General features: G+C 36.8%; 1 protein-coding gene across 1 annotated transcript in view; it reads left to right on the forward strand.

Moving 5' to 3' along the window:
• Positions 1 to 15859, forward strand: part of KDM5A (lysine (K)-specific demethylase 5A) — a 65711-nt gene that overhangs the window by 8715 nt on the left and 41137 nt on the right. Inside the window, exons 4-10 of the mRNA XM_004692835.2 lie at positions 2123 to 2293; positions 4418 to 4552; positions 9927 to 10032; positions 11416 to 11507; positions 12255 to 12413; positions 13460 to 13579; positions 14463 to 14621. Coding sequence (XP_004692892.1) covers positions 2123 to 2293; positions 4418 to 4552; positions 9927 to 10032; positions 11416 to 11507; positions 12255 to 12413; positions 13460 to 13579; positions 14463 to 14621 — 942 coding nt within the window. The remainder of the gene's footprint in view (positions 1 to 2122; positions 2294 to 4417; positions 4553 to 9926; positions 10033 to 11415; positions 11508 to 12254; positions 12414 to 13459; positions 13580 to 14462; positions 14622 to 15859) is intronic.

Raw genomic sequence — 15859 nt, forward strand, 5'->3', positions numbered from 1 at the left:
GGGCAGGCGGGAATCGAACTCATACGGAAGCGGCTTTAGATTCTCAGTGCTGTGCTTTAACCCGCTGCGCCACCAGGGAGGGCCGGGTTGTAATTTTTTTAGGACCTTGCTTCTCTGAAAATGTTCTCACACTTTCTTGGTAGTTTGGTGGGACTTAGAAGTCTAAACAGTAAATTATTTTGCTTTTGTATTTTGAAAGCTTTATAGAATAATTTTCTGGCTCCTAGTGTTGCTGGCTTCTAGTGTTAAGAAGGATAATTCTGTAATCTTTAACCTTTGTGATTTTCTTTACTTGAAGACAAACTAATTTTCATTCCCAGTGCCTTGAGTGATAGGCATTGGTATTTACTTTCAGTGTTTTTTTTTTTTTTTTAAGATTTATTTATGAATACAAGTCTGAAATACAGGCCAGAGATGTGGAGGGGTGAGAGTATTCACCAGAGACAAGAGTGGGAAGTAGAACAAGCACATTGGTGGAGTACTCTGCTGAGGGGAGCAGTGGGTGAGACTGAAGAGGTCTGCTGTGCCATATAGGTCACCTCCCTGTCTGGGGATCACACTTGTGCTACAGTGACTGCCAATAGTGGTGCTGAGTTTTAACCCCTTGTGCCACCAGGGAGGACATATGCAAGCAGCTACTTGCTCATAATCATCAGAACTGGGTGGGAAAGCATGACTGAATCCATGCAGATATGTCATTACCAATGGAAATTTAGTTTGAAGTGCTTTAACTGCAAAGCAGATTATTATGTAATCATGATAACTATTAGGTAGTTCAGAGGAGAGGGCTTCTACTTTTCTCATTAGCTTCTTTTACTACCCCTTCCCACTTGCTTCAGCCACATTGGCTTCCTCACTGTTCCACAAAAACTGTAGACATACTTCTAATTGGGATTCTAATTGTTGGTTCCCTGAAGATATATGCTTGGATGATTTCACTACCTGCAAGTCTTCGCTCAAACTTCACCTTTCTAATGAGGCTTTTTGTGACTGTTAATCTTTGTTCTGGTATTTTTGAAGCCTTTTAACCTCTCTTTTGTATTTCTTCACTGGATGACTTCAAAAAGTACACGTTTATTGTCTGTCTTTTCCCAATAATGCAAACTCCTGTGGGCACAGGTCTTGTTGTATTCTCTAGCTGTAACTCAGATGCCTAAAACAGTACTGGCAGTTACTGGAAAGATATGAATGAAAATGCTCTTGTTCATTTGCTTCCAAAGAGCCTTCAATCTAAACCCCTCTTTTGTCTTCCTCTGTACTACAAAGTCTGAAATACTTTTTTTCTTTTATCAATTTCTTCTGGTTAACTCTTAGTAGATGGGGATCTTCTTTGAGGATATGATAAGAGAAGCTAAAGAATTAGAGGTATGCTTAGTTCTTGTGCACATAAACGTGTTTATATCAAGCTTTCAGATAATCCACTAAAGGGAAGTTTTGCTTTGGCTATAGGTTCATCATTATTTATAATATTATTCTAGAGTGTAAGAGTTTAACACATTCTAGCATGTATACCTCCCGCTTGACTGCTTATAAAGATATTTGTTATATAGCTGACATTGATACAGGACTTATTCTGGTGCTTTTCATGTCTCTCTTATTTATCTTCACAACCGCTTCATAATGAGGTGTTAGCTACTGTTACTATTAATGTTTTATCAATAGTGATGGAATCCGAGATACCAGTTATATAACATATCCCAGATCATACATTAAGTAGCAGAACTACTTTGAGCTCTGATAATCTTCTCTAAAGTTCATGCTCCCTTAGCTTTTTTTTTTTTTTTTTAAAGGATCTGTTTATGCATACAAGAACTGGAGTACAGTACAGTGCTGGGGGGTGAGAGAATTTACCAGAGACAGAATGGGGAGCAGAACAGGCAGATCTATTGAAATACACTGCTGAGTAGAGCAGCACTCAGGACAGGCGAGGTCTGTTACTGCATGTGGGTTACCTCCTTGACTGGGGATTGAACTTGTGGTACAGTGGCTGCCAATAGTTTCATAGTGTTATGCTTTATGACATCGAGACCCACAATAATTTTTTGTATTTACTGGATGAGATATAATGTTGAATTACATGAGTATACCTTCTTTTCCTAAATAGTTTTTACTTTCTTTTCAGATTGTTGCCAGCAAAGGTGGTTTTGAAATGGTCACCAAAGAGAAGAAATGGTCTAAAGTGGGTAGCCGTTTGGGATATCTGCCAGGAAAAGGAACTGGATCTCTTTTGAAGTCACACTATGAAAGAATTCTCTACCCATATGAACTTTTTCAATCTGGTGTCAGTCTTATGGTGAGATATATCATTTTTCTTAGAAGTGGATAAATAATAAACTTTTTTTTTTTTTTTAAAGATTTGTTTATTTATTCATACAGAACTGGGATACAGGCTAGAGGTGCAGGGGCAGTGAGAGGATTCACCAGAGACAGAGTGAGGAGCTGAACAGGCAGATTGATGAGGTACATTGCTGAGGGGAGTAACAGGCGAGGCAGGAGAGGTCTGCCGTACCAAGTGGATCACCTCTGGGATGGGGATTGAACTTGCGCTGAAGTGGGTGCAGCTCGCTTGCAGTACTGCTCTTTAACCCACTGCACCACCAGGGAGGGCCCGGAAGTGGATAAATCTTATCTCTGAACTTACAAGTTTTAGACTGTATTCACCTTTACAAGTTAGAAATTGGCTCTCCATAACAGTTTTTGTAGAAATTTGTGGGAGCAAGTTATAGTTTAAAAATCAGCTATTTTTAGTGATTTACAAAATAGAGGCTAATGTAAAAATATTTAAAAATAAATCCTCATAACTTAGGTTTGTGAAAAATTCCTTCTCTTGGGTTTATGTATTTTTTAATAGCTTTATTGAGGTATAATTAAGTACCATCCAGTCATACATTGTGGGTACACAGTCAATAAGCTTTAATTATATATTTATAAAACAGCCACCACAAACCAGTTTTAGAACACTCCATCAGCCCCCAAACATTTCTTTGTGTTTGAGGTCAGTTCCTTCTTCTATTCCCAGACTCACACAACTCCTGATCTACTCTGATGGTATAGTTTTGCCTTTTCAAGAAATTTTCACATAGATGAAAATGCTTTTGCATATGGCTTCTTTCACTTAGCCTAGTGCTTTCAAGGTTTACTCATGTTTTAGCATTCCTTCATTCCTTTTAATGGCTGAATGCTGTTCCTTTGTAGTGATCTACCATGTTTGTTTATCCATTTAACAGTTGATGGAAAGTTGGATTGTTCCCAGTTTGTCTATTAGAATATTATTCAATAATGAGTAGTCATGTATAAGTCTGTGTGTGGACATAATGTTTTCATTTCTCTTGAGTAGATAGCTAGGAGTAGAATTAGCTGGGGGTTATGGTAAATTTTTATTTAACTCTTTAAGTAATTGCCAAATGGTTCTCTAAAATGGGTGAACTACTTTACGTTACCCACCAGTAATCTAGAGATTTTTAGTTTCTCCACGTCTTTGTTAGCACTTTGTCAATTTTTTGTGCCTCTAGACATTTTAGTGGGTGTTTACTGATACCTCATTGTGATTTTAATCACATCTTCTCATGTACCATACTAGTCATTTATATATCTTCTTGATATGCCTCTTCAAGTTTTTTATTGGGTTGTGTCATCTTATACTCGTTTTAAAAGTTTTCTCTGTATTCTTGATACTACAAGTCCTTTGACAGCTCTGTGATTTTGCAAATATTTTCTTCTACTCTGTTTTATCTGTTCATTTTTATAATGTTGTCTATTGGAAGTACAATGTATCAGTCTCCCCTCTCCTGGTGGATTGTATTCTGGTGTCATATCTAAGAAATCTTTTACTACTCTGAAGTCACAAAGATTTTCATCTTTGTTTTAGCTTTGATATTTAGATCATCAGCTCATATTATTTTGTGTGTAATATGAGGTAAAGGCATACGTATATTTTGGGAGCAAGAAGTGGTATATGAATATCCAGTGGTATCATCATCATTTGTTTAAAACAACACCCTTTAACCTCCATTCACCCTTGTTGAAAATCAGTTGACTGTAAATATGGAGTTTATTTCTGGCTTCTGTTTTGTTCTTTGGCATTTATATATGTCCTTATGCCAGTACTATACTGTGTTGAATACTGTACCTTTATAGTAAGTTTTGATATCTAGTCATAGGAATCCTCCAGCTTTGTGTTTTTTTTTTTTTTCTTTCCCTTTTCAAAATTTCCAGTTTGTATTTCTACAGACTGTGAGAATCAATTTCTCCATTTCTAGAACAGAAGTTACTAGAGTTTTGATAGGGATTGCAGTGGGAAAATTGTTGTCTGGTTTCATGTAGTTTTAGAGATTATTGGAAATTTCTTTTTTTTCCCCAACTAATTCTCAAATCTGGTTATCAGTGAATCTGCTCTCTTCTGTGCTCTGATTCTTAGGGTGTACAAATGCCTAATTTAGATCTTAAGGAAAAAGTGGAGCCTGAGGTTCTTGGCACTGATGTCCAAACTTCCCCAGAGCCGGGTACAAGAATGAACATTCTGCCGAAGAGAACAAGACGTGTCAAGTCTCAGGTATCACTATCCAAGGGCCATTTTTAACAGGAGTTTTAAGAGTATTCATGGTGCAGAAGTTACCTGGTTATGACCTTTCACTTACTGTTTTTTAAAACTTGAAGAGAGAGTTTTCATTTATTTTTGAGATAAATTGGGAATTGAGAAATTCATTATGTTTTGATTTTGAAAACTCCATCAATGGCGAGCTATTTTTGATAGGGATGAAAAATCAGGGTGACTCTGGATACTGTATAACCAGTTTTCTAGACATTCTGATAAAGTCTGAGTACATTTTATTTTTCAGGTTAGTAGAAGTGAGAGGAATGGGAAAGGGTGGTTTTAGTTTTCACTTATTATTCCTTTAAAAACCACAGTATAAGTTTCTTAGTGTCAGTATAACTTCTGTAGTGTTGTAGCGTAAAATAATTTTAGTCTAATGAATGCATCAAAAGACAAAAGCCTTAATTTCTTTTTTACCTCCCCCCTTTTTTAAATACTAGTCCTAATTCTTTGTGGTTCTTAAAGTTGTGTTTGTAAGGCTTTTAGTAGAGACAGTGAGGTATCCTTAGAAATCTGAGAAAAAGTCCACTTAATATAACGGTGAACTGGAATAATGTCTTAATTGGATCCTAATCATTTAACATATCTAATGAAGCTGTATATTATCAGAATGGGAAAAAAATTCACATTGAAAGTAGTAGTTGGAGATGGAAGATAGTCCTCCATTAACAAGAGACAGTGGATCTGGGTTGAGAAGTTCTGTCATCAGAGAGGCAGGCTAGTGATACTTAGGCTTGCTTTTCTAGAACTCAAGGATATCTCTTTTTATGCCTTGTCTGTTTTCCTTGTTCTTAGTTTATGCTGACTGAAAAACCTCCTGATTAATACCTGGTTAGGTATTTGATACCAGAAAAGAAAGTGTTTTGGATGGAATTTAAATTTAATGGAAATTCATTGGAAAGTTACAGCCTTACTATAAATTAATGCACTCTAGTAATTATGCAATTTGTAATAGTGTTTGATTTCAGAAGTTCTGATCATCTTTGGGTATATAGTGCTTATTCTATTTCAAGACCTTAGATGCTTGATAAATTGGTTTTAAAAAAGTTGCCCCAAGTGACTGCCCATCTAAACAATTACTAGTTTGTAATAAAATCCCTTTTAATGTTCTTTTAAAAAAAGATTTTATATATTTATGCATACAGAACTGGGGTACATGTTAGAGGTGCGGGGGGTGAAAGGATTTACCAGAGGCAAAGTGGGGAGCATAACAGAACAGACAGATTAATGACATACACTGCTAAGGGGAGCAGTGGGTAGGTCAGGAGATGTCTGCTGTGCCATGTGGGTCATCTCCCTGGCCAGGGATTGAACTCGTGCTGCAGTGGCTGCGATGGCTTCATAAGTGCTGTGCTTTCACCTGTTGCGCTGCCAAGGAGGGCCTAATGTTCTTTTTGAAACCATGAAAAACCTCCTGCCTTTTTCTAAGTGCATTTACTTCTTCATATAAAGTTAGGGGCCACATCATGTATACCTTTTTTTTTTTTTTTTTTTAAAGATTTATTTATTTTTTCATACAGAACTGGGGTACAGGCCAGAGATGCGGAGGGTGAGAGGATTCACCAGAGACAGAGTGGGGAGCAGCACAGGCAGATCGACGAAGTACACTGCTGAGGGGAGCAGCAGGCGGGTCAGGAGAGGTCTGCCACGCCATGTGGTCTCCTCCGGGGCAGACGGGAATCGAACTCTTGTGGAAGTGGCTTTAGCTTCTCAGTGCAGTGCTTTAACCTGCTGCGCCACCAGGGAGGGCCTCATGTATACTTCTACCCATTGTAATAATTGTGACTGTAGTTAGATTGGTTAATATCAGTTAAAAACTAGAACCATTTCAGACTTTGTGATTAAAAATTTTTTCAACTCACAGTATATCTTTAATTACTTTTCCCCCTTGTCTGATTCTCAGTCTTCTATTGCAGAATGCAGAGGCTTTCTGATAGAACTTCAGCTTCTTGTCCATATATAAAACTGTTGGTATTTATTCTTAATCTCTGCTATGATTGTGGGAAAATGTACCTTTCTCCTCAAGTATAATCCTTCTGCTTCCATTCTTTCTGGCTAAATTAATTGTGAAATCTTTATCTCTTACCTCCTCTCTACTGTAACCCCCATACCCCCACATAAACTTATTTAATTCTTATCATTTTAAAATGCTAGCCTTTTTCTAAGACATTGTCTTGCTCTATACCTTTTTTCACCAAGAGGTTTTCTTGAAAAAGCCTTTATTGTGTCAGTTCTTCAGTGTCTGTTCAATTTCATATTCTGTAATCTAAGAGCTAACTCTTAGATTGTAACTACCCTGTCTGTTACCACTGAGTAATTCTCAAATGCTAATGCAAATGAAAAGGCCCCTTTTCATTTCATATACCTTTTCGTCTCTGGTCGTGTGTATATTTAAATGATCTGTTAAGTCTTCTTGAAATATGAGTAGCTTGGTTTTTCTTCGGTTTCTGTTACTCTTGATTTTCTTTCTTCTTTCTCTGAGTACTCAGAACTATTAAAAGATATCTTTACATTCATCCAGGTTTCTTTTTGTACATTAGAGGATGTATGTTTGCCTATATATGTGTATTCTTTGGTGACCACAACAAAGTATGCTAAAATCAGTATCTCTCAAACATTGTCATCATCTTTTCTAAGTCTGTTTTTCCTTTGATATTTTTTTAAGATTTTATGTATACACAGAAGAACCGGAGTGTGAGCCAGCAATGGGGGTTGGGGTGTGTGTGAGAGGACTCACCAGAGACAGAGAGGGAAGCAGATGGATCTACTGAAATAGACTGCTGAGGGGAGCAGTCGCTGAGATAGGAGAGGTCTGCTGTGCCATGTAGGTCAGCTCCCTGGCTGGGGTCAAACTCATGTGGCAGTGGCTGGCCATATTTTTATAGCACTAAGACTTTAACCCCTGACCCACTGGAGAGGCCACTTTTAATATTCACTATTGATAACTTGGTGACAGTGACAAAAAGAGTTCTACAGGTTTTTTTTAATATAGTAGTTTTCTTTTTCTCCAATAATTTTTTTTTAAAGATTTATTTGTGCATACAGAACTGGGGTACAGGCGAGAAGCTTCACCAGAGACAGAGTGGAGAGCAGAACAGGCAGATCGACAAAGTACACAGGGGAGCAGCGGGTGGGTCAAGAGAGGTCTGCCACGCCATGTGGTCACTTCCGGGGCAGGCAGAGTTCGAACTGATGCGGAAGTGGCTTTAGCTTCTTAGTGCTGTGCTTTAACCCACTGCGCCACCAGGGAGGGCCTGTCCAATAATTTTTTAAAATTCTGTGATAAAATTAAACAGCATAAACCAGGAGGTGGTATAAATAACTTGTTTTCCAGTTATATTTTGCCCAGTGGTTTTAAACTCCATAGGTAATCCTTGCCTGAATTAGCTGTTAGTGGTAGCCAACTAGGGGATTTTTTAATTCTTTTCTTTTGCACTTATTAGTATTTTCTCTAAGAAGGAACTCAGTTTGTCCCACACTTTTACTTGATACTTTTTTTCATACAATAGAATATGTTTATCTTGAGTGTATGGTTGTATGAATTTTGATGCTATAGAAACCTGCAGAACCATGACTGACCCCTTTTTTGGTGTCAGTATATACAGATAATGATTTTTTGATATGTCTTATAATCTGTTACCACTTCTTATTCCTTTTTGATAAATTTTTCCAAGTTTGGCTAATGTGAGCTGTTTAAATCTCATTTGTGTTATTTGTTGTCATAAATTTTGGAATATTCATTTTCTAGCACAAAAGGCTCATTGCTTTCTTGTCCTGCCATAAGTGTGTAATCAGCCATTTCTCCCAGGAACCCTTGCTCTCTTTAGTGGGAAAATGTACTTAGAAGCTAAGATCTGAGTGCAAGGTGTGCTCATTCATACTAGGACACCATTGCTTCTAAGCCTTTTTAGTAGTCAGGACTAGGAGGAAGAAAATTTTTTTTAATTATGGTTTTAAAATTTTCAGCTCATCATACTGAAATTCTGGTTCTAATCCAATATCATAAAGTTCTATTGGTTTATATTGTAATTAAAGAATAAAAGATTTATTATTTTTTAAGAGCTAGGGTATAGTCCAAAGGTGTGGGGGCAGGGTAAGAGGTTTCAACAGAGATAGAGTAGGGAGCAGAACAGGCAGATAAACTGAAATATAATGCTCATGGGAGCAGGGAGCTGGTCAGGAGAGGTCTGCCACCCCATGGGGTCACCTCCGTGATTGGGGATTGAACTCGTGCTGCAGTGACTGTGGAGAGTTTTCATAATGCTGTGCTTTAACCCATTGTGCCCCCAGGGAGGGCCTGATAAAGTATACTTTTAAAAAATTTGGTTATTTAATCTGTAGCTTGAGAATATGATCCATCTAAATACAGGATATAACACTGTTGTATGTCAGGATGCTCTGATCTTCAAGTTACAGATTGCCAGAGGACAGTAGCTTTAAACATTAACAACACAGTTTTTACAGGAATACACAGTTTTTTCACTTAGGTAGCTCTCGGGTTGGTATCCAATTTTATATTGTTATTAGAGCCCAGACTTTTTTCATCTTTGTGCCTTGCTTTCTTCAGAGTGTGTGATATATCTCCTCCTCCATTCTTTGCAGTGTGACTATTGAGAGTCCAGCATTATGCTTTCACCAGACTCAGTTGCCTAGCAGTAGGGAAGGAAGTTAGGACAAAGGACTTACTCTTTGTGAAACTTTACTTTTTATTAGAAGATGGAAAAAATCTTGTATCAGTTTGACTTGTCTCCCAGTTTTTGAACGCTTACTTTGCAGCACAAAAAAGACTCACTGTTTTGCTGTGTGAGAGACGTAGAATCAGCCATTTATCTCAGGAATCCTGGTTCTCAGAAGTTCCAAGTATAACTCATTTAAATTGCATTGACTAGACCAGAATAATATTCCCACCTCTAGTAGGTCATTATCAGTAAAAAGAAACGACATTGGTGTCACTGGCTTTGGGCATTCACTACTGATCACCTGAGATAGGCATATTGTTATCCAATCATAGATGGGTATTTATTAACAAGTTAGAAGTTGAGATTTCTGTTGAATTAACTGTCAGTACTATACAGCTTATACTAGTAGCATCTGTTTCTGGACTGAACCAAATTTACAGCTCTGCTTTTATGACAGGTAGATTTTCTTTGTGGGAAGGAATTTGGGTGTTGTGTATTGCTTTGCTTGTTGTTCAGCTCTTGTAATGAGACACTGAATGGATTTAGAGAATAATCATAATTTTTCCTTTATTTTGAAGAGTATATTAAAACTTATTGGTAAGAAAATGTATGATTAAAATAATTAGAGTAATGTAAATATTTTTATCTTTTAGTCGGAATCTGGAGACATGGCTAGAAACACAGAACTAAAGAAACTTCGTATTTTTGGGGCTGGTCCTAAAGTTGTGGGCCTGACAATGGGAACAAAAGATAAAGAAGGTAAAATTTGTTACTTGATCATGAAAAGAGATAATGGTTTGTGAAATTCAAATGACATTTAAATTGCAGCCTGCCTAAGAATTAGAAACTTTCAACATGGTTCCTAAACATAATATCCTTTTTTATAGCAAATAATCTTAAAATTTAAGGTGTGAGGAACCATATTATAGTACATTGTAATATTTTGGAAGAGAAATTTTCCTCCTCCATGTCTTAATTCTTGAGAGAAGTTTATCGCAGTTCCTAAAGGCTAATTTAAAAGAGAATGATAAAGTTAGTGGTTTTTATCTGGTGATCAAAAGCTTAGAACTTTTTTTTTTTTTTTAAAGATTTATTTATTTATTTGTACAGAACTGGGGTACAGGCCAGAGATGCGGAGGGTGAGAGAATTCACCAGAGACAGAGCGGGGAGCAGAACAGGCAGATCGACGAAGTACACTGCTGAGGGGAGCAGCGGGCGGGTCAGGAGAGGTCTGCCACGCCATGTGGTAGCCTCCGGGGCAGGCGGGAATCGAACTCATGCGGAAGTGGCTTTAGCTTCTTAGTGCTGTGCTTTAACCCGCTGCGCCACCAGGGAGGGCCAAAGCTTAGAACTTTTTAAGTTCAAAGACAAATAGAGGATTATCTGACCTTTAGTATCAGAATATACTGGGAAGCTCTTGTCACTTAAATTATAATTTTGATATTTTTCTAGAATTGCTTGGTATGATACTTATATTTAAGTGTTTAAGGAAAATGTTTGAAACTTTGTGAATAAAATTGCATATGCAAAGATCATTTCTCACTATGCTATGTACTTGTCAGTTTTAAAACTGAGTTGAACAAAAATTGTGTTGGATAAGTTTATACTGTTGAGAATTTAACAAAGTGCTATAGTTGGGAGTCATGTATTTTGTGATAGGAGTAATTAAGTTATATAAGTCAGATTGTGAACCGAATTCTAGAGGATCCGTATATAGAGTGCTCCATCACTCAGTCACTGTAAAAGGATTTATTAATACGTTGTAATGTTATTACTTTGTTTTAAGAGTTAAGCACTTCAGTTATCTTTTCCATTCTTGCAATTCCTAAACTGACTAGCATGAGCTCTAAAAGCACTCTTTGATTAACCCCTGTTAAGTACTATCTACAGGCAGTATAGAATTAGTAGTTGAGCTCCCTGGAACTCAGAATACCAAATCTGCCAGTGATTGCCTGTGTGATTTTTGGCATGCTTCCTAACTCCTGTATACTTCATATTCTTGATTTTCATTGGGTGATAGTGGTATATTTACCTCATAGTATTGTGAGATTTTTAAGTAGATAATTTTAAGTAGTATTTGGTCCATTGTAAGCTCTCAACATTAGTTTTTGCTATTATTATATAACTGTTTTTATTTCAAGATGAGGTCTCCCGAAGACGAAAAGTTACCAACAGGTCAGATGCATTTAACATGCAAATGAGGCAACGGAAAGGAACTCTCTCTGTTAACTTTGTAAGTATTCTGATATGTCTCAGGAGGGACAGGATTTACTAGTCTTTTTTTTTTTTTTTTTAACTTTTACTTATTTATGCATTCAAGAACCTGGGGTGTAGGCCAGAGGTTTGGGGAGGGGGTGAGAATTCACCAGAGTGGGGAGCAACCAAGCAGATGTACTGAAGTATACTACTGAGGGGAGCAGTGGACTAGAGAGAGGTCTCCTGTGCCTTGCAGATTAGCTTCCTGGCCAGCCAGCGATTGAACTCATGCTGCAGTGGTTGGAAATAGCTTGATAGTGCTGTTTATAATCAGGAAGGCTCAGAATTGATTTATTTAAATTGTAGTTTTACACTTTTTGTCTTGCCTTATTTTGGTATGGCAGTTCATTTGGTTAGAGAACTTGGTGATTATAAAGTAGATGAAGTCTATATACTATTACTCTTGCTTTGTTCTATATATGTAGACTGTTCCCCTAAGACATACATCTTGTGACTCATTCATTGAATCTTTAAATCCATGTGCTTATATTATAGACAGTGTCCAGCATAGGACACTGTTGTACATAGGACCTATGATGGTGGCATATTTTGTTTACAATAAGTTGATTTTGTAGAGTTGTAATCTTTATCATAATTTGAAATGCTTTCATTAGCTTACCTGTTGAAACAGGAAGTATATATGCAGTTTTATGAAAATCTTTTTTTTTTTTTTAGCGTATATTGTTTTGTTCTGGTAAAAATCTTTCTGATTTTTTTCCTACAGGTTGATCTCTATGTTTGTATGTTTTGTGGTCGGGGAAATAATGAGGATAAATTGCTTTTGTGTGATGGCTGTGATGACAGCTATCATACATTTTGCTTAATTCCTCCACTGCCTGATGTGCCCAAAGGAGACTGGAGGTGTCCTAAATGTGTTGCTGAGGTACAGACCTAACCTTCTCAGATCCTTTTTTTCATATGTATACAAATACAGCGAACACATTCTAAAATGCATCTTTATTCTCTGTGTTTCAGGGGCTAAATTTCCAGTTTTTTGAGAGTGGTTAAATGGAAATGTAACAATTGTATTATAGCAGGTCATCTTTCAAATACTGCTTTTTTGCACTGTTTACTAGAATACACTGTTTACTAGTGCAGATGAATAGTCATATAGGAAAACATTAAAAGTTAAAGACTACAGGTTATCTTTTGTTTTCTAATTAAAATTAATCATTTTTTTAATTAAAGGTGAAAGTCAGACATGAAGCTCTAGAACGAGGATTTATGCTTCCAGTTTTCATGCTACCCAATTAAATGATGATGTCTTTATTTAAATTTTGACTTGTACTAAATAATCTTCATTGAAAAACTATCTTTGTGTCATTGTCTTGTTAATCATCTTGTTTTAACACAATGTGATGAAACATGAAGGAAGGAGTTGATTGGATATATTTAGAGATCTTTTATGGGCTTTGAGTTACTATTTTTCTTGAGATTAACTGTTAGAGCAATTTTACTCTTAAGTGATTATTTGTATTAATAAGCTATTGACCATGTTTCTTAGTGTGAAAACATAATTCTTCTCAATAGACATCCTAGCAGTTCAGTGTTTTGTATATTTTGCTTGTCCATTACCTTTCCTTTTTCCATGAATGTTAATTTCTTTATAACAAGATTCACTGATAATACAAGAATAATAAGACATCTTTGGATTTGATTCCAAGTCATGGGTCCTGTAGGTATTTGTTTCAGTGTCAGAGCTTAGTTCCAACTCAAAATCTAAAGCTTTTTCATTTCCTATTACTTTTAGTTCTGTAACATTGTTTCTTGATTTCACATTGCAATAAGTTAATACATGTTTTGCTGTCTAGGGCTGATTTTGGTTTGCTTCACTTAAAAAATTAAATGAACTCAATTAAAGAAGGTAGTGCATTGCGTCAATAATTTCTTGTTTTAGTGAATTAATCTTACATATTTTTTTCTTTCCAGGAATGTAATAAACCTCGAGAAGCCTTTGGTTTTGAACAAGCTGTACGAGAATATACACTTCAGAGCTTTGGGGAGATGGCAGATAATTTTAAGTCTGATTATTTCAATATGCCAGTCCATGTGAGTATCTTTTAGATCAATTTGGGGAGATACAAAGATTTATCTGAGTCCAAACTTTAGGCTTTACTTTCTCTTATTTTGTAGATAGCACAAAGAGCAATAGAAAAAGACAGTAGGTCACCAGTTCTAAAGCTTAGGGGCCTGGCATCTATTTCTTTCACTCGGTTGTGTCAGTGTACATTCTCCTGTTGAAAAATCTGCTTTGATCCTTGAATTGTTTATTCTCTTGGTCATCTTCTCTGAGTAGTCCTTTATAGAAAATTAGTATGTGGCAGTTGATGCTTTTGTTCAGTTTTTTTTTTTTTTTTTTTTTTTGTAATAGGAAGTTTGCTATTTTTCCTAGAAGTTCTTGAGGTTCTTTTTTCCCCCACCAAGTTCTTACACAGAATTTTGCCAAGCCATTATTTCGCACTTCCTTTTTCTGCCTTGATACCTGAGATACCTTTATCTACTTTCTAGGTGCAAAGCAGCTTGTAGAAAATGTCAGCTCAAATTTATTACATTTTTCTGACCATCTCAGTTGTCTTTAGCTTTTTTTTCCATCTTCATTGGAAAAGCTAAGGACCACATTCTTTTCAGCTCTGAGGAATGAGATTTTCTATTTAATTTTTTATTTGTTTGCTTGATCTGTGTACATGTCGTCACTTAATGATGGAAATATATTCTCAGAGATGCATCATTAGGCAATTTTATTTTTGTGTGAACATCATAGAGTTCAGTTATACACATCTAGATGCCATAACCTACTATACATGTAGGCTGCATGATTGGTCCAGTCTGTTAGTATCACTGTTATATATGCAAACCAAAAGGTTACGCAGTGTTAAAGTGGGTTATGGCTACAGTGAGTTAGTAATCTGTAATCTTTGTTTAACCACTGTAGATGGTTCCCACCGAACTAGTAGAAAAGGAATTCTGGCGACTGGTGAGCAGCATTGAAGAAGATGTTATTGTGGAGTATGGAGCTGATATTTCCTCAAAAGACTTTGGAAGTGGATTTCCTGTAAAGGACAGTCGGCGAAAGATGCTGCCAGAAGAAGAGGTGCAGAGCAGATAGTAGTATCCAGACTTTTCATTGACACCCAAGCTGATTTAACCTTTGCATCGTAGACAAGTATCTTTCTCTAATCTTAAGGGGCCCTTAAGGGACCCTCCTTGGGGACACAGTAGGTTAAAGCACAGCACTATGAAGCTGTTGCAGCCACTGCAGCATGAGTTTGATCCCTGGCCAGGGAGGTGACCCACATGGTGTGGCAGACCTCTCCTGACCTGCCTGTTGCTCCCCTCAGCAATGTGTTTCATTTGATCTGCCTGCCTGTTTTGCTTCTCACTCTGACTCTGGTGAATCCTCTCACCCCCTGTGTCAAAAAGAAAAGTTTCATAGTGCAGAAAGATGTACAAGTAAAAGTATATATAGCCTTTTCAGCATTTTAAAAAATTTTATTTAATTTTATTTGTAGAAGAATTGGGGTGTTAGGTAGCGGGTGTGTGTAGGAGTCTGTGAGGCAGAGAGAGAGAGGACTCAGAGAGGATGGGGAGCAGAACAGGCAAACCCACTGAAATACACTGCTGAGGGAGAAGCACGCGAGAGGGGAGAAGCAGGTGAGACGGGAGGTCACATGTGGGTCAGGTCCCTGGCTGGGAATCAGAGGGGATTGAACTCATGCCACAGTGGTGATAATGTGATAGTGCTGAGACTTAACCCCTAGGACAGTAGGGAGGCCCCCTCTTTTTATTTAGTGGATTTCTTAATTAATCCTCTATTAAACTTTCTTATTCAGTCTCCTGTAACTCTAGACTTAAAGAGTTTTCTTATTTGAGATGTATTATGAATGCATCTGTCTTCTGGTTCATTTTCTCTTTAGCCTTTTGTCATTGGCCATGTAACTTCTTACACTAAGGTTTCATTTTTAAACTGTGCAGATAGAGCCTTTCAAACATACAAAAGTAAACATAATAGACCTTCATGAAAATTGAAACAACTTCCCATTTTTATTTTGACTTTATTTCCTTTTGTTTCTGGAACCTGGGAATTCTTTTTTCTTTTGAGTTTAAGAGACCTGTTCCTGTTATTGTTATAATTTACCCAGTATTTCTGCATGTGTTTGTAGTGGGGCTAGTGGTAGTGACTTCTGTGTTGCTTTAGTCTTTAGTTTTGTCACAGGTTCATGATTTGTATCTTAGGTTTTCTTTAGTTTTCACAGAGGCTGGCACTATTCTGTAAATACAGTGATAAATATTTTGGGAAGTTACATTTCTGGGAATAAAGTAAAAATAAAA

The sequence above is a fragment of the Condylura cristata genome, unplaced genomic scaffold (assembly GCF_000260355.1).
Source record: "Condylura cristata isolate star-nosed mole 26May11 unplaced genomic scaffold, ConCri1.0 scaffold00034, whole genome shotgun sequence".
Lineage (NCBI taxonomy): Eukaryota > Metazoa > Chordata > Mammalia > Eulipotyphla > Talpidae > Condylura > Condylura cristata.